At 44.9% G+C, this 17,570-nt stretch overlaps 3 protein-coding genes across 9 annotated transcripts; 2 read left to right on the forward strand and 1 right to left on the reverse strand.

Moving 5' to 3' along the window:
* Window positions 1–1,885: 1,885 nt before the first annotated feature.
* On the forward strand, window positions 1,886–3,683 carry LOC105694188 (mannose-P-dolichol utilization defect 1 protein homolog). Its single transcript, XM_012414622.2, has 6 exons — window positions 1,886–1,994; window positions 2,058–2,193; window positions 2,293–2,358; window positions 2,428–2,560; window positions 2,632–2,836; window positions 2,919–3,683. Exons 2-6 carry the CDS (start codon window positions 2,085–2,087, stop codon window positions 3,150–3,152), a joined length of 747 nt encoding a protein of 248 aa, XP_012270045.1. The 5' UTR covers window positions 1,886–1,994; window positions 2,058–2,084; the 3' UTR covers window positions 3,153–3,683.
* A 305-nt stretch (window positions 3,684–3,988) lies between these two features.
* Window positions 3,989–14,575, forward strand: LOC105694187 (tetratricopeptide repeat protein 14 homolog). 7 transcript variants are annotated; one of them, XM_023434270.1, is made up of 13 exons: window positions 3,989–4,147; window positions 5,281–5,477; window positions 5,591–5,715; window positions 5,793–5,869; window positions 5,945–6,067; window positions 6,168–6,382; window positions 9,118–9,258; window positions 9,341–9,532; window positions 9,623–10,319; window positions 10,408–10,715; window positions 11,049–11,218; window positions 11,298–11,424; window positions 11,537–14,575. In XM_023434270.1, exons 2-13 carry the CDS (start codon window positions 5,317–5,319, stop codon window positions 12,936–12,938), a joined length of 3,738 nt encoding a protein of 1,245 aa, XP_023290038.1. In that variant the 5' UTR covers window positions 3,989–4,147; window positions 5,281–5,316; the 3' UTR covers window positions 12,939–14,575. The 7 variants fall into 7 exon arrangements, with proteins under 7 accessions (XP_023290038.1, XP_012270041.1, XP_023290041.1 ...); XM_012414618.1 differs by having other exon boundaries at window positions 11,088–11,218; XM_023434273.1 differs by lacking the exons at window positions 3,989–4,147; window positions 5,281–5,477; window positions 5,591–5,715; ... (1 more) ...; window positions 5,945–6,067; window positions 6,168–6,382 and adding exons at window positions 6,919–7,074; window positions 7,203–7,468; window positions 8,071–8,656; window positions 8,734–8,984.
* A 101-nt stretch (window positions 14,576–14,676) lies between these two features.
* Window positions 14,677–16,948, reverse strand: LOC105694306 (prolyl 3-hydroxylase OGFOD1). The gene is made up of 2 exons (XM_012414838.2): window positions 16,743–16,948; window positions 14,677–16,658 (listed from the first exon to the last, which is right to left on the reverse strand). Exon 2 carries the CDS (start codon window positions 16,651–16,653, stop codon window positions 14,875–14,877), a length of 1,779 nt encoding a protein of 592 aa, XP_012270261.1. The 5' UTR covers window positions 16,654–16,658; window positions 16,743–16,948; the 3' UTR covers window positions 14,677–14,874.
* Window positions 16,949–17,570: the final 622 nt, after the last annotated feature.

The raw sequence follows: 17,570 nt of genomic DNA on the forward strand, positions 1-17,570 counted from the left end.
AAAACAATGTCTATGTCCCTTAAAATCACGGTCTTTCATTTTTATGTTATTGTAAGACGTGCATAACTTAGCCTCACTTATACGTACTTTATAGGGATGGTCATTGGAATAGGACATACTTTGTTGAGAATTAGTTTCTCAATTGAAAATACGTTTAGCTGAAGTCTGAATAGAATGATGCGGTACTCATAAAGCATTTTGCGAGGTTATGAATGTCGGAAGTACTCCGCGAATGCGGTGACGCTCCGAAGTTGCCGCTTTCGGCCACGACAATCGAGTTAGCGCTCTAATCGCGAATAAAATCCTCGCCGGAATCCTTCCATACGTCCTAATTCGTTGTTCGGGCCCCGGTCGCTGATCGTATCGCTTTTGTTTCCCTATCGATAGATCGATCTCCGCCCCCCGCCGAGAGACGAATTACAGGATCGCGAGACACCCCCGCGCGGTGGGCGTCGCCCGCGAACTATGCAAATCACCGAGACGGGATAACATCTCTCCGAAGATGTCCCGAGTGGCTTTGTGCGCCTCCAACCGGACGCGTCACCCACGTCCGAGCCGGTAACTCGGAAACCCGGCGAGCGAAAATTCGCAATTGCGATTGACTGCAACGAGATAATCTTAAATCTGAAAATGACCTAGCCTTCAAATCTCCTTCGGGTACGCATTTACTCCAACTCTCTTTTCTCTTCTTTCATGCTATCGCTATGTTTTTCATTACTTAAATACCAATTATATATACGAATTTGCGGTGGTAGTGTTATCTTCACGTTTTATTTCCAGGGATCTATTTGAACGAAATGCCGGTTAGGGATGTGAAAATCGAGAGGGGCAGAGAGGTCTGTATTGAATATTTATATTTTATTCAGGTGTTAGATCAAAGATTACACGATCGATGTTACAGGTCCCCTATTTCAGGAAGAGAGAGCGTTATCCTGGATTTTGGAAGTCATTTTTGTTCTCGAGGAGGGACGTCGGTAATAAGCGGCGTGTATAAGTTTCGCCTCGAAAGGAGACCAGGGGAACAATAGGGAGACGCAACCCTCGGCAAAGGCACGTAGGCGACAATAGTCAGGGCATGCCTTGAACCGTTTAGAGTGGACCGGGGTGAACTGCAGTTGCGAGGTTCGGGTCACCTTTTCGACAGGCCGTGATTTAAAGCATGTTTACCTGAAGCTAAGTACCTTGACGCGGCCGTCACGCCGAAAATGGGCAATTTGGCGCAAATAAGGCCGCGCCGAGGGGAGGCTACTTCAAACGAAACTCCTAACTGTTTCCGTAAACATACCCTGGAGGGGTGCTCTTCCGACCCTCTGCTCGAGAATTAACCGAGGGCAAAACTTTCAATTACCTCCTGGCTACGCAAGTTTTCACAAGTCCGGGAAATTGCTCTGATTCTCCGTTAAATCTATTAACAGAGGAAAATAAAATACCCACTACCGGGAGCCTTTTACCTCTGAATTCGATTAGTGACCCTGTTGAAAGGAAAAGCGTAAAAATGTGACCTCTCGTTTCTTATTAGTGTTATCGAATGACTGTACCTTCGCCTATCAAGATAGAAAAATTAAATACTCGTTTGATTCACACCCCTCAAATGTGGACAATGACTTCGTAACGATGGAGGTATTGTCCCTCTCTCGTTTGCAGGTAAATCTCTAACGATAGATCCTGGAAATTCAAGTATCACTCAAGTGATACATTTACTGGCTGAGGAAATCGCATGGTAAGAAATGCGAACGGATAGGAGCTTATGAATGGGTATGTAGTTCGCCCTGTAAGAATAAGATGGCGCCACGGGTCATTGCCACCAGCTACTACACCAGCTGTCAAGAAATTCTGTTAAATAGTTATAGGAATTTGATATCTTCAAATGATAAGATAAAGATGCTAGAAACGTGAAACATATAATTGTAACACGTTGCAATGATAAGTTAGAACGCGAAGTAGAATCGGCGAAGACTTAACCTCAACTCCGTTCCCACTGTTCATTGAATTTTGTACGTAAACTGTAAGGAGTAAATGTAATTTATGACATGCGTGAATTCCTGCTGAATTTTTAGGTAACAATTTGATAATAAAACAAAATCATGGAGGTCATGCGGGAGTCTTTGGTGGACAAGGTGCCGGATTTCCGATTATTTCTTTTCACAAAGGAGTGCCTTCAAGAGTATTTTAACGATTACAACTTTTTCCATGGTGAGGGAATTTAAAGTTATTTCTGTCCTTTGATGTTCTTTAAGTTATAACATATTTCATTAGAAATTATTCATCGATATTCTTATTAACTTTTTACAGTGGAATGTTTCAAGGCGACACTTAGCAAGGCGTTGGGAGTGGGAATCATATTTGGATCTTTACTAGGTAGGTATTATATTTTGACGTTAGTAATAAGAAAGTACTTTAATGATTAACATGTTTTCCCTCTTGTAGTCAAGGTGCCACAAATTATAAAAATTGCTAATAATAAAAGCGGAGAGGGTATTAGTTTATTTAGCGTGTTAATGGATTTATTTGCTATCACTTCTATGGTGTCATATAGCTTTGTGAGTGGATTTCCTTTCAGGTGAGCAGATGAAAGGCAATGTCAGTACTTATGTTCTTCATTTATCTATTTTTGAATAATAATTTTTCTAGTTCTTGGGGAGATGGAGTATTTTTGGGTCTGCAAACTGTAGCCATCGCCGTACTTGTACTTCATTATGCTGGGGAAACGTATAAAGCACTGGCATTCGTTGCCATGTACATAGCGGTTTCTTTTGCAACAACGAGTGGAGCTGTTTCGTTGAAGATTCTTTGGACATGTCAAACATTAAACATTCCTATTATTCTCATTAGCAAGGTATAAATGTCTGTAATTATGCAAAATTATCAGCTATTACCATATCTTTAAAAATCTACAAGTTTCATATTTTTTATTTCAGTTTGCCCAGGCCTACACAAATTATCGAAATGGTAGCACAGGTCAGCTTTCAGCTATTACAGGTTTCCTGTTATTTGGTGGTTCTCTGGCAAGAATTTTCACTTCGATTCAGGAAACTGGAGACACTTCTGTAATTATTATGTACATATGTGCTACTGCTGCAAATGCAGTGATCGCTGCTCAGATATTATATTATTGGAACGTGGATAAAAAGGATGAAAAGAAAAAGAAATGAGACGCAGCAGTACTGACATTCCAAATTTATTTATTGCTTATTAAGGTACGAAGGTCTTCTCCTAAACAGTTAAATAGAGGGGCGACGATATGTTGGTCATTGTTAATCTTTTCTTGACTGCGTACGTCAGTTCCTTAGGTTTTTAGATGTTTTTTTATTCAGCCAAAAATCTTGCTGAGGGAAAATAGGCATTTTAGAAGATATATAAACATTCTACTGTAGATATGGTTAAAATAGAATCTTTACGAATATTCAACCTCAAAGATTTTTAGAGTAATTTATACAAAATCGAATAAGTAATAAAATTTAGAAAAGGACAACGAAAGATCTATTATTAATGAATTACTCGACATTTTATTGAATCCGTATATATATACAGAAAAATATAAAATTGTAACAGTTCATAGAAAATAGTAAATACTGTTCAATCTTGGATCAGAAATTCATTATACACTTTGTGATAATAACCTAAAATAAATCAGAAATCATATTTAATAAGACAATAAAGCATTTGAGGAGTTCAAAGTTGAATTATTTCCAAAGTTAGTCATTTTATCGATCGCAACTGGATTTTCACAATGGACAATTTCGTAGCCATATATCCGCGTTGTTGCCAGGTGCAGCAGCCATATTGAATCCGGCAGATGTGCGCATTAAGATTTCCTTGCAATCTTGTCCGGCATCGGATGCCGTCTCTGATTGGCTCATAGCCCGGCGCCATAAGAAATGGACCAATGAGAAAGCGTCTCACGCCGCCGTTGTCTGCCTCGACCCTTTCCGACGCATGCGTCAACCATTCTCGAGTTCCGACATCCGGTGTCGCACCGACGTCGTCAATCGTCGTTCGACTGTGGCTTCGGGAACGTGAGTTCTTTCGCAGCTTCATTTCAGACGCAGCGATTCTTCGAGAAAATAATGGCCTTTCGGTCAGAGTGACTTTGTCGGAAGCGGCGCGTCGAGTAGTCGATAATTCGTAAAGAAACTATTGGATCAAGGTGAGTGGGAGCTAAATATTCGGTAAAGGCGGGCGGCTTCGCCGTGGCGGTTCCCGAGTCGGAAAATGGCGGAACGGCCTTCGTAAGCCGTGACCAAGCGGTAACTCGTGGACGCGTCGTACCTTTGTCGATTTAATGCGTGACTTACTTTTATCGCCCTACGAAATGGTCGTCGCGGGTCGATAGTAGTGTCCTGGTTAACTTTACACTGCTTTGGAGCGACTATAAGCAGAATTGCGTCAGAATTTATCACTGGCGTTGGAGGATCGTTAGCGACCGGTCGGCCTGCTTAGACTCGACATAAAGGTGCTACTCACAAGACCGTTTTTAGGCGTTAGTAGCCACACGTTAGCCTTCATTATGCACAAACACTAATTCATCCGATGTTATTAAGTGGTCCTTTATAGTTTCGAGGAAACAGGAAGCCACCCGGCAGTATTTTAAAAGCATTAGCACCAAATTGTATCAAAGAGGCATGTGCATTTAAAAATGGATCAAGATGACCAGGTTGAACTCGTTTTCCATGGTTAGATAAAAATGTGGCTAATGCAATAGGTATATTGTGTAGAGATACATTCGAGAAGGTACTTTCCGTTTCCTTGACCTTCAACCTTCAGTAAGCTCTGTGTCTTCTAACGAAACATCGACAAGTATGGGAGCAATTCATTTCAGACGCTGAATGCCTTCTAGCGAGGAATTGAACACTTTCACGTTTATTTGCATTATATTAGCATATATAAATTTCTGATGCTGATCGTTACAAGGTGGATTCATTTCCATGTTATTCAGTCATCATGGATTAATTAATAACAACTGGGCTAATCAAATGGGTAGTTGTGAATTAAATGACGATATTTGGCTATTAATTGTTATGTCCAACAATCGGCCCAACTGTTGTAAGAGGAATCTTTTGAACCAGATTTACCGATCGAGGCAAATTAACGAATTGGGTAGAATCTACCTGTTGAATGCTCGGGTATTGTGCCTTGGGTTATTTGGTACAATTTTTTGGTTAGTCCTGCTCTTAACTACATGTTCGTGATCGAGCAGGTCTGGATTCGGCTGATCAAGGGAAACATGTAGACAAGAAGCAGGATCACTGCTGGGCTGTAGCGAATCAACCAATTTCATAGTCTTACAGGGTAGACCGAGTTACTCGGTCGTCCAACATGGATACGATGGAGTCACGCCTCGTGGCGCAGGCTTTAAACTACCACGGCCAGCAATTGCAGAAGGTATGGGAAGGCGAGCGTAATGAGAACGAGCTGACAATGCTTAACCTCAAGGAACCTAACTTTGAAATCTATCAACAGCGTCAGAAAACACTCAGGTAATTTCTTATTAAAATACTAAAGTCCATACTTATAAATATTCACTTTTGGATATGTTAATTCAATGGTCTCTTTCTTATATCCTTATGAATTTTCTGATTGTGATTTTTAGTTTTGGCGATAGAGGGAAAAGACTTAAGCTTCAACAATTTCTCGCCAAAAAAGCTGATGCCCTTTATGACAAATCCAACCTGGAGAAGATCATGGAACCTGTCAACCAAGAATTGGGGGATGAAGGTACATCACTTTGCTCCACATAATTAAGAAATAAATCCCAGTGAATTTGTTCAATCGATAATCTTGCTTCTTTCTAGAATTTTATGCTACGATGCCTGGCCTTGATTCTTTCGTCACCATGGAGAAATCTCAGCGAATTCGTAATTTCTTAGAGGTATTTTTTGCATTTTCTTTCAAGCTCTGTATGTTCATAGTTTATCTAAATCAATCTTTCCCTTTTGCTTTTCAGAGCTTAGTTGTCGGAGATGTAATTTACTCTCAAGTAATGGGTAAGAGCGCTGCTGGATTGCTTCTAAAGGTCCTGTGCAACTGCAGTGATTGTCCCAGGGTTGTGACAGATCTGGGAGTTAAGGTAAATAAAGATCACTGTTTTCTCATCGACACATTTTTCAATCATAACTTGAATTTATTTCTTTTAATCAACTAAATTATTTTTCTTTTCCTGTAAATAGGCTTTGATTTTAAATACGGCCACAGTCCCAGCAGTGGACAAGAAAGGCGTGACGAGGGGCTACATGGCCAACGATCTGGTTTGCGTCGTAGTCAGTGAAGTTAACGTTGAGGCAGAGCGAGTCGTTGCTGTAATGAACGTACCCGCCCGTGAAGGCCAGGCTCCGCACCCGCCTATGGGTCTTATTCATTCTGACGATCTACCAGAGGCTTACAAGTGAGTTGTGACAATTTAAAACATTTATGATACATCTTCAATCCTTACTAGGAAGAATGTTCAGTTACAATTGTTTGGGGTAGTCCATCGTACTTTGCACAATTGTCAGTTAGTCATTGAAGATGTGAATTTTTATGAGTACTTTCTGTGTCGAGGGATTCAAATGATTCTCTGGGGTACAAAGGCTTTGCAGGATCGACCCAGGTTAATGCTAGAGTTGTATCCTATTGAGTTGACATTCTGGAATACACTGTGTAGTATCGAAGAGAATTTTTGTTCAATAAGTGCTTGGTTATTTTTGCTCAGCACTCAGTAGATCGACATAAAACAAAAAATTTTTTGTCATGGAAATCATTTAGCATCACAAGAGTATCTCTAATATTGACTCGTTATAGGAGCACTCATTACATGGGTATTGTAGGATTTCTCAGTTTCAGTGTACATTTATGAATAAAAAATCTTGTTCGCAGCGTTCAGGTAGTTGCAGCCTACGCTGCGAACGTGTTCACATTAACTTAAAAATGGTTCGATCCTATTTGCAATGGTAAAGTGCAGAAGTGGTCACTCTTAACGAGCGGTTTCGTGCCAAGCAAAGAGAGACGTAGTCGTGGTATTTTCTAGAAAAGACACCCCATTTGGCTTTCTTTGCTGTTAATTTTCTCCTTTCATCTATGAGTAAAGCACGACAACAGGTAAGGACTAAAGAGAGTAAGACGAACAAGAGGCATTTTAACTTTTCTAACGGTCGTACTCAGAATACTAACTATTCCAAAGTAAGTCAGGTTTGACTGTTCTCTCTGATACGTTTTTATGAATCTAGGTGCCAGATACTCTCTGTTATCTAAAAAGTCGATATGTTCGTATGACGATGAGTTTATAATGCGAGTACAAATGATTTGTGAAACCTTGAAAGCATCGATTGTGACGTGGCTCTGTTAACGCACACGTTATATCTACGTTTGTGATATCTTACTCTCGAATGCATCGGTCAAACTATGGCACCAATCACGGCACCAGTGTGTCTTTTGAGATTGAATTTCCAGTACGAGGTGTTGTCAATCTTGGCTGTTTACTGATGTGTAGACGGTAGGTATATCAACGATATTCCGTTGTTTGGTCTCTTATTAGACTTAAGACTACTCTTTACTCGGACTGCCTCTCGAAGGCAAGAATTATGTACATATGCATTTATGAGCCAAGTTTAGAAAGTCGATGAACCTGATTCTTTGTCCCTATGGCTCCTTCGTACCGGTCCACCAGATGAGATCTGAGAAATTCCCTTCGATGCACTAACCTAAATGGATTCTTTCTAGAAAATGGTAACGAAGCGCTGAACGTATGCAATTTTAATCACTTCAAGGATCAATTTTTTATTTAACCTGTTATATTATGTTTATACCATGAAGGCCAAGTGTTACTTTATCAAAACGTTCTGTAACGAGGTTTTGCCTGCCGTTTCATTGCCCTGATCATTTTCGATCCCTGTTTTAATTTCATCGTAGGAAAAATATCTACGATGAGATTGGATCGGTGGGTTAGCCTTGTTTGAGGTAAAGTTCGAATATGTAAATTGTATGAATGCGGAGACCAAGCAACCAAAACCTCAGGTGGCTAAATTACTAATTATAAGTACCTACCCGATGTGCATTTCCTATAGTTAATAATTAATTCCTCGTTTGAAATTACAGCTTACGTTGAAATAAAAAAAAAAAAGATGTTCAAATCCACTAGTAAAAGCACAAAACGGGCAGGCAGTAGTACCTGTACTACTACTACTATTAAACTAGTACTACTACTACAACCACTGCTACTACTACTACGTACTACTACTAGAAAACCCTTTTTTGGTCAACTTGGATAAAAACAAAACACTAAGACGAGGCTCCCAACTTATCCTAGGGCTGTGCAATTTATTTTATCGCACCAATCAAATACCTAAAAACAAATCTGCTATCGATCGATGATAGGTTGTGTGCTCTTGCGTTGAGAAACCTATGATTAAAAAGCGAACCGAAAAACAATAACACTAAAAACGTCTTTAACGGTTCAGAAAGGTGAGACTTGAGTTTACGTAATTCTGGGGTTCTATCACTTTGTATTACATTTTGATACATTGTAATCTATTGTTTTGTCTTTGGTAATGAAGGAATTCTGCTGACTTTCCGACAGCCTATGACACTTTTTGGACCTAAGTGCTTGTGTTAACGGTAAAAGTGTAGAACCCAACCTTTTGATGCAGGAGAGATATGAGTGAACAAACAGAAAGAGAGAAAGGTTTTTATTCACGTTAAAAAAAATCAGAAAAAAAAATACGACCAACCCATACGGATACTTTTATCATTTGTATGCAGTCCGAGCAAAGGATCGATGGAGTAGCGAAGGTACAGTGTCCAGCAAGAACTCTTTGAGTGTGGACACGCTTATAGGGAAAGCAAGGAGATCATATACGCTATCTATGGCATGTACTGACGAGGGGCATCAAGATATACCATATTGGAAGCAGTGCTGAGATCATACAACATTGTTGTCGATGCACCCGATGAGTGCTTATGGGTCGATGTGCTATTGGTACTCTCGTTTTGCCGTTAACTAAGCAACTGCGGTTCGTTTTCTTTTCCTATTTTCTTTTTTTTTCTCTCTTCGGACCCTTGTGAAATGCTCGACGTCAGAAGTCACGATCAGGAAATAGAAAAGTGAGGTCAGTACTAATGCGACTCCTCTACTTTGTTACACAGGAAAGCTATGGACAACAAAGGACAGTCCTATGAAACGATCTTGCAGAATAGTACAGGCTTCAACAATCCCAACAACATTAAATATCTTTCCGACTTGATGGGGCTTGGACAAGAAAATCACTCGAACATGGTTGGCTTGAGGTAAGTGACTGCCTCCAGGGCGAACCATCATCGATGGCTACCACAGATATTTTATTTGAATGTCTTTCCTCGTTTTCCACAGAGAGAGGTTCCCACCGAATGAGTATTCTTCCGAACTGAGGCAAGCCCAAGCCAGTAAGTGGGCCTTCCGGAATGTTGCTGAAGGGATCGATCACTTCAAAGCAGGACGACACTCCGAGGCCTTCCAGTGCCTGAACAAGGCACTCACTGTCGACCCTCGGAATGTCGAGGGGTTGGTTGCACGAGGTGCCCTGTAAGTTACTCGATCAATTTTGAATGCAGCCGTCCAGTCACTTCGTAGGTAAAACATAAGCAATATTCTTACCACCGGGGTATTTTTCAGATATGCAAATAGTGGCAGCTTCAAGAAGGCCATCGATGACTTCGAGACAGCCTTGAAGTTGAATCAGACTCACGCGAACGCTCGCAAGTACATGGCAGAGACGTTGGTAGCTTTGGGACGCAGTTACGAAGACGAGAAGAAATTCGAAGAAGCTCAGAAAGCTTACGAGAATTGCCTGGCGATTGCTCCATTTCATGAGGAGGCTCGCAACTCCATCGAGTACATCAAAACGAAAACTTTGACGGCGACTTTGAACCCTTTGGACACGTTCAAGACCTTCGAGACGGAGACCGACGTCGTGGAGAACAAAAAGGAGAAGAAAAAGCGCAAGAAGGAACGCAAGTCCAGGTCGAAGAAGAGACAGAGGTGGAGCTCGTCGTCGAGCTCGTCGTCGAGCGGGTCTTCGAGCTCGAGCAGCACCGAGTCGAGCAGCTCCTCTTCCTCGGGCAGCTCGAGGTCGGCTTCCAGGTCGCCGAGCAGGAAGCGAAAGCACAAGAAGGACCACCGGGGATCGCTTTCCCCACTCAGTAAACGCATGGCACAGTACAACAATCCACCAGCTGCTGCCTCGGCCGTTCATGAAACGGCCGTTCCAGTTCCCTATGCTCTGGGCTCGAGAGACAAAATGGACGACTACGAAATTAAAGTCAGGAAGTTCTTAGAGCAGACCAAGGACGACTCCGACTACGAGGATAAGGTACTTATATGTCCCTGATCCCAAGAAATCGTGATCGCGATCCTCCTCGCAGTCGGTACAGAATTCTTAATGGTTTTCTTAATTACAGGTCAGGAAGTTTCTGGAAGAAACCGCTAGATGGAAGAGGGAGCGCGAGAAGGAGAAGAAGCACTCCGAGAGCGAGAAGATGAAGAAGAAAAAGAAGAAGGAGAAAAAGACAAAAGAGAAGGACAAAGAGGACAAGAAGAGTCGCAAGAAGAAAAAGAAGGAGGAGCGCAAGAAGCGAAAGAACAAGGACCGGCTCGAGCGGGATTTGGAAGCCCTAAAGAAGTCCTCGTTGCCCGATCTGGAGCAGCTCGAGTCGAAGCTGAGCGCTTATTACGCCAAGGTCGAAAAGGAAACGGCAGTGTTGAAAAGGTTTGTCATATGTTACAGTTGATTATGACTACCCACTGTAGAAAGAAAAAAAATGGATCCCTGCGAGCTTCTTTTTTTGACCCCAAAATCGATTCTGTTGCTTTTGTGTCCATAACGTGCCAGTGTCACGCGCGAAGTTATTCCCTGAATCGGGGTCAAAAATCGGTTTCTTCAAGGATCTATTGTTTGGAAGAGTGTGCTTAACCCTCTCGAGGGTGAGCCAACCCTCTACAGGGGCGGCATAATTGTACGACATTGCGACAAGCATCGGATGCTTTCGTTAACACAGCCCGTTATCACAAATTTCATGTACTTATGTTTTACATTTACTAGGTATGTAGCACAGTGTAATGACATGCCTTCCCCTCTTAGCAACGCTGAAAAGCTAGCTGAGAGTTCGCGCAGGGAAGAGGAGCTTCGTCGGGAAAGAGAAAGAGACGAGGCGTCGAAAGCGTATCACGAGCGGGAAGCGAGATTACCGATGACTGCTCAGCAACGAAAGGGTTAGTACTCTATCATATAAATAAGTGTATAAATTATTTTCCAATAAGTTCAGTATTTAATTTCTCTTGGCATTTCCAGAGATCCAGAGAAAGCCTCTAACGGACATATTCGAGCAGGAGTCCCAGTTAATACACCCTGAGCCAAAAGTCCCAACCTTGGACACTGCCGCACTCAATGCTAAATGGAAAGCTGCGCAAGCTGCCAGGTAATGCGATATTCAAAAATAAAAAAAAAATTAGGGCGAAGACCATTCTTCGGTAAATTGAGGTGGTACTTTTTAGCATTCATATCTAACGGAGGGTGTCCATTTTTTCCAGGCAAAAAGACGTACACCCGCAGAAATGGACCGAGAGCCAGATGCCCGAGAAGAAGATGCAGAACGTCCTGAGCGAGGAGGACGACGACAACGAGCTCGAGGAAAAAATCCAACGAGCAGCCCTGGAGAAGTCTCTGAACATCCGCAAGCAGATGCAGCGCGAGCTCGCGGAGAAACGCGCGGCGACGCAGCCGATGGCGACTCCAACGCCTCCGCCCCCGTTGCCGAAGGAATCCCCGATCTCCAAGCAAACCGTCCCAGTAAAGTACCCGACCCCGCAGCCGCAGAACAAGTTCCAGTCGTACAAGGAGCAGTCGGTGCCGCAGTCGTCGGGCAGCAGCGGAAAGTTCGCCTCGGGAGGGGGAGGGAGCAACCTGGGTGGGAAGTTCCAGCCGATCGGCCAGGGCAGCGGAGGTAGTGGAGGAGGTGGAGGCAGCGCGCACCATCATCCTCCCGAGCCGCCAGCTCTAAGACCACCGCCGACCAAGTCCCAGGCCAAGGGCCCCAGGACCGACTCCGACAGCGATACCGAGCGTATGCACAGGCACACCCCGAAAAAGCGAGTCGACCCGGGTCGGGGAGTAAATTCCAGTAAACGCGTGAGCAGAGACAGACCGGTCCGCCGGTCGCGCAGCAGATCTCGCAGCGTCTCGAGCTCGGGATCCTCGAGGTCGCGGTCCCCGAGGCGCAGCAAGTCCAGGTCCTACTCGAACCGACGATCCGGGAGCTACGAGAGAAAGTACAGCAGGTCCCCGTCCGGCACCTACAGCAGGTCGAGGTCCAGGTCGCGGTCCAGGTCCTACACGAGGAGTCGCAGCCGCAGCAGGTCCGGCGATCGCGGCTACTACCGGAAGAGGCAGTTCCGGCCGTACAACAACCGTGGGACGTACTACAAGCCCCGGTTCCAGGGCTTCAACAACCAGAACCACCGCGGCGGCGGCGGGGGCGGGATGAACTTCCAGAACCGCAACCGCTTCTACAACAACCAGCACAACAACCGCTTCGGGAACCGGCGGGGAGGCGGTGGCTTCAACAACCGGGGCGGAGGAAGGGGCCGCGGCGGTAACCGTGGAGGTAGATTTTTCCACGGTAAGCAGGGCTTCCGCGATTTTAGAGATAGAAGGGACTTTAGAGACCGGCGCGCGGTCTCGCGGGATCGCTATAGCGACCGCAGTTACTCGCCCGATCCCATGAGGAAGGTCGACGAGGCGAAGGAGAAGATCAACAAGATGCTTGAGAACGACCACGGGGACCACCACCGGCCCTCGACTGGGGGCGGTTCCAACGTGCCTCCGAGCAAGCGGCAGGATGGACCCCTCAGCGAGGGCGAGGAGAGGGACGACGACGACTACGAGAGGTGGGGAGAGGGCGAGGGGGGCGACTCCGCTAACAAGGTTGGTTAGGACTCTTCTGCCTAGGGGATTCGCTTTGGGCCGTCTCTCTCGGGGATGAGCCGAGTCTCCTGTCGCTCCCCTGTCGGTGCGCGAGCGGACTTCTGGCCTCTCGCGCGGCCTCTCGTCTGAGACACCCCCCGCTCGCAAAGGTGTCGATGATGATGACGGCGACGACGGTGACGACGACGACGACCATGATCCGCAATCACACGCCCACTACCCCGTCGCGGGCAGCGACCTCAGGAGCCAACTAAATCCTCCTTTGTTGCCAGAGCGAGGAGGTTGGGCCAACGACCGACGCTAACCTGGAGGGGAGGGAGCGCTTCATTGAACGTATGAAGCAGAGAAGCAAGAATGTTTTAATCCAGAGGGCCATTGCCGCCAAGATCTGGTGAAGAGACCCCACGTTGTTTCCGGGGACACCGCGGACCAGGAAGAGGAGAAGAGGACTCCATGTCCGAGACCGCCTTTTGTGTCCCCCCTTTTTGTCTCCCTCGAAGTTCGAACTTTCCGGAACGTTCGGGTCCTAAGGTCGCGGGCCCTTGTACGGGACTTTGGCGATGTTCGTAGTTAAGTTTAGCCTTGGTCAGGAACCTCTCGCGAGTTTCTACCTTTAAGACATCGGCTGTACCGTACTGAGAAGTCCCAAACGTTCTATTTGGTTTCTTATTGCGCGTGTCGGCATCGTCTTCGTCCTCGTTTGGGCGCCATTTTGTCGGCAGGGGGCGACACTCCTGCATGCCCTGTTGAATTTCACGGTTTACGATGACGGTGCTCGAGGTTTTAAAAGGGGACCCACGGGATCTGCGAGGCTGTTCGACGAGGTTTCATCTACTCGTTGAAAAGGGATGCATCTCTTAGATTTTTACCTAGAGGTGCGTTCTTCGGCAACGAGTTGTCTTGGATGTTGGATCTCGTCGAGTCGCAGATTCTCGATTATCCTTTGACGGGTTTTTTATCACCTTGAGACGCGTTTCGAGTGTTGCTTAATGCGTTGCTTATCAGTTTGTATCCTCGGCTCGCGAGGAACCCGGTAGCTTTATGAAAAATTATACCTAGGGGTTTATTTCTTAAAAAGAACATTGTCAGCCGATACCTACAACTTGCAACAGGGTTTGCTCATTCCCAGAAAATGAATGGCGGAGTTCATTTTTTTTTTCTCGTCATTTTGGTACGCCCTGGCGTTGGGTACTGATCTTCGACTCTTCAAGGTTCCGGACCTTCGAAGGGTTGATGGAATTAATTCGAAATTTAAAATCGGCAAGTTGAAGGCGCGGGCTTTTAAATACCATTTTGCATTGTTCTGGTCGATCATGGAATCTGTACTTTTAAGGATTCTAAGCCTTTTGTAAGCCGAACCGGAAACTACTTGGGCCATGCGAGGGGACGAAAGTCTCGGCGAATATTCCTAGAGATCGGTTAAAAGCGGATACGGAGCGACGTAGTTTGTACACAGTTTCGATCGGTCCTTCGTGATAATTACGGGAGAAAAGCGGAGGTTCTTGCGACCTCCGTATCTTATTGCGTTAGGGACAGAATATGTTAATACGACCCCGTACGAGCGACGCACCACATCACTTATATATGTTGTATGTAAACGAGTTGCTGTACGATTTCAAGTCGAGGAAATATACATTACGACCATCCATGCGAGTTTTTGTCATCGGATATGAGATTATGACCCAATTGGGGCACGTTGGAAGGAAAGAGACCCTGAGGAGTGAAAGGGGGACGAGCTTGTAAAAAATACTGTAAAAATTTTATTGACACAACAGCATTCGGAATGGCCGCTTAACGCTTTAAACCGCGTGGTTACATTAATTATATATCACCGAAAAGAAAATTAAGCTCAGTCTAAGTATTTACAAGTATCGAATTTTTAGTACGCGCAAACGAAATTGTAAATTCCCTCATCGAGGTGGACATCTTCCTGGGGAAGACGTTATCAGTCTGCATTCTCAGGGGCCTCCGATTGTTCGTGATACGTGCATACGAGGTTGTAGAAGAATTCCTTTTCCCGATGACTGACGTATCTGTGGACGCGAGTCGTGCCCTGAGTTCTGTAAACTAGACATAGATGATTGTCTTCGGCAGGAATTGTGATCAAGGCTCCGTCTTGCTGTTCGGGTTCCATGTAATCGATGGTCTCTGTTTCCCAAAGATGGCCTGTATGGAACTGTAGTATTACATCCAGGGTTCCAGGTTCCAGGGCATTCTGGCTAGACGACTCGTTAGACCCACTGTCCTCTAAGTGATCGTCTTGATCTGACAAGTAGTCACCGATGTCAGAAACGTCAGAATCGTCATAGTCACTAGATCTTGCACTTGAAGGTTGCGCTGCTCTTGGTGTAAGGGTAGAGTTACTTTTTTCTTCGGTGGTCTTTTTCGTAGTAGCACACACAGTGTCCGAGCCTCCGGCTTGCTTCGGAGAGTTTGTTGCACCTTTGCAGCCATCATCGTTGTACTTACTTCGACAAGAATTTTCAAATTCTTTAGGATCTTTGTTGAAGCGATCTCGTTTCATATTGTTTGTCCATGACATTGACATGTTTTGATCACTGGAAAGCTTGTCGGACATTAGCGTGTAATCTCCACAGGTCCATCTCTGAAGTTCCATACTTCCTTTAGGGCCACAGTCTTTGTCGATGTCTTCCGATGGTTCGAGATCTAACTCCGTATATCCCTTCAGCAGACGAAAGAACTCGATCGATCTGAATAAACTCAGAAACCTTTTTAACTCATCCGAGAAGGAGTCTTCACTGGCTGTCTCGTAATTCCTCAGATCAGCCGGTCCTACTTTGGTCCACTTAATGTTCTTTGAAGCTATTTCCTCGGAAATCTTTTGATAAAGATCCTTCTTGAAGAAGTTCGACAAAAATACATATGACTCCTGTTCGACGTTCTCTTGTATCTGTTCGATGGTAGAAGGCTTAAGGTACAACTCGTTTATCATCTCTTGAAGCTTAACTTTTACATTTTCTTCGGGATCAAACAGTGGAGGTTCTGGTATCTCCGATCTTTTGGAGTTCTTTGGCTTTCTTTCGTCAATTGGTCCGTGAAACCATCCATTAACGGATAAACGTGTCTTATCTGACGTCACTTCGGCTACCTGATGATAAGAGTTCTCGGTCACTTCGAAGAACACCAAAGAGTTATATTCAGGAAGAAGAGAATAAACCACATTTTTTGGGGATCCATCCTTATCCTTATTAAAGAGTTCTAGAGCTCCCCCATCCTTTGGTAACCAATTCTTAGTCAGATACAGCACGTAAGCAATCCTGCGATCACCCATATTGTCGTCATGGCAAAGCAAGTAGTCTCCATCGATGTACTTTGATGACGCCATAGATACTTTGCCATCAAGCTCGATTCCCGTATTCCTCTCCATCCAAGAAACGATGTCATTAGTAAAAGCATCCCTCAATGCTCTTACAGAAGTAGCATCGACATTAGCAAGATCCTCGGTGTGTTCAAACCTATAAAGATCGATGTCACTGCGACGGCTTGGCACTTTCTGCACATCTTCCTTCAGTTTCTCTAGCAGTTCATTATCCAGAAAATTTGATATCCTGCACACCCTGAATGGCTCCGTTATCATCTCTAGGTTGTCTTTCTTTATCGGAGTACCCTCTTGCCAGTGCTTCGAAACCTCTTCCTGGAATTCGAGCGCGTACACGTGCTCCGAGATCACAGTCTTTTTCTGCTTCTTGCAGCTGCTCTGCATGTTACCTACGTCAATTTAACCACGGTCCCTTTAAAATTCTACTTTCCTAGGAATTTAGTCCAAGAAACGATGTTCTGTTTTTACCATACCTGGTTTCAAATATCTGCATCTATCTACAGTTAATCATTAATTTCTGTGCCTTGTAGTTCTAGGTAGAGTCAAGGTGAGCACGTGCAACTGCTTTGTACCTGGCTAGGCAGAAGCGAATATTAACGAAACCAGAGATGAGCAGTGGATCTCAACTTTACAGATTCACGCCACGGACCGCTCATAATTCACCACGCATTGATTGCCTGAAAAGTGTGTCCAGCATAAACCACAATGCATTACGGTTTAACTCCCGTAACAGAGATGAGTTGGGAGATTGCTCACGGGCAGGACGTGCGATCGCCTCCTGTGCTGCCCTCTGGTTTCGTACGTTAGCTTTCACCGTTTTTTGCCCCCAAGGGCGGCGCAACGAATTTCTGACAGGAGCTCGCGCACTCGCGATGGCGGTACCATCTACCAGTCGCCGTTGGTGGCTCACGTACTCGTAATGGTAACACCATGCGGCAGTTGACGGTGGTGGCTTACCTACGCTTACCAACACTGCTAGCTTTTGATGGTAAGGGAAGAACACTCGTGACGCTCCATTTGAGTTTTTCTACTTACCTACTACTATTAAGTACATTGTTGCCTCGAAGTCGACATGATGCGGAGGTTTGGGGCACGCGTCGGTGTCGCGTACGGAACTCTCATGCAACGAATCTGCGTGAGTGCGTCGCTCCTAGAAATCTTCGCGCGTGCCAACTAGCCAAGCGCTAAGCTACGGGTCGAGACGTTGAGTATGGTGCGTTCAGCGCTGCACTCGACGAGTATGCGTGAGAGTCGAATACTGAGAATAATCCTCCCGAGCTGCGGATATAAGCCGAGTCATT

This window comes from Orussus abietinus, unplaced genomic scaffold (assembly GCF_000612105.2).
Source record: "Orussus abietinus isolate OABI.00-Male unplaced genomic scaffold, Oabi_2.0 scaffold6, whole genome shotgun sequence".
Lineage (NCBI taxonomy): Eukaryota > Metazoa > Arthropoda > Insecta > Hymenoptera > Orussidae > Orussus > Orussus abietinus.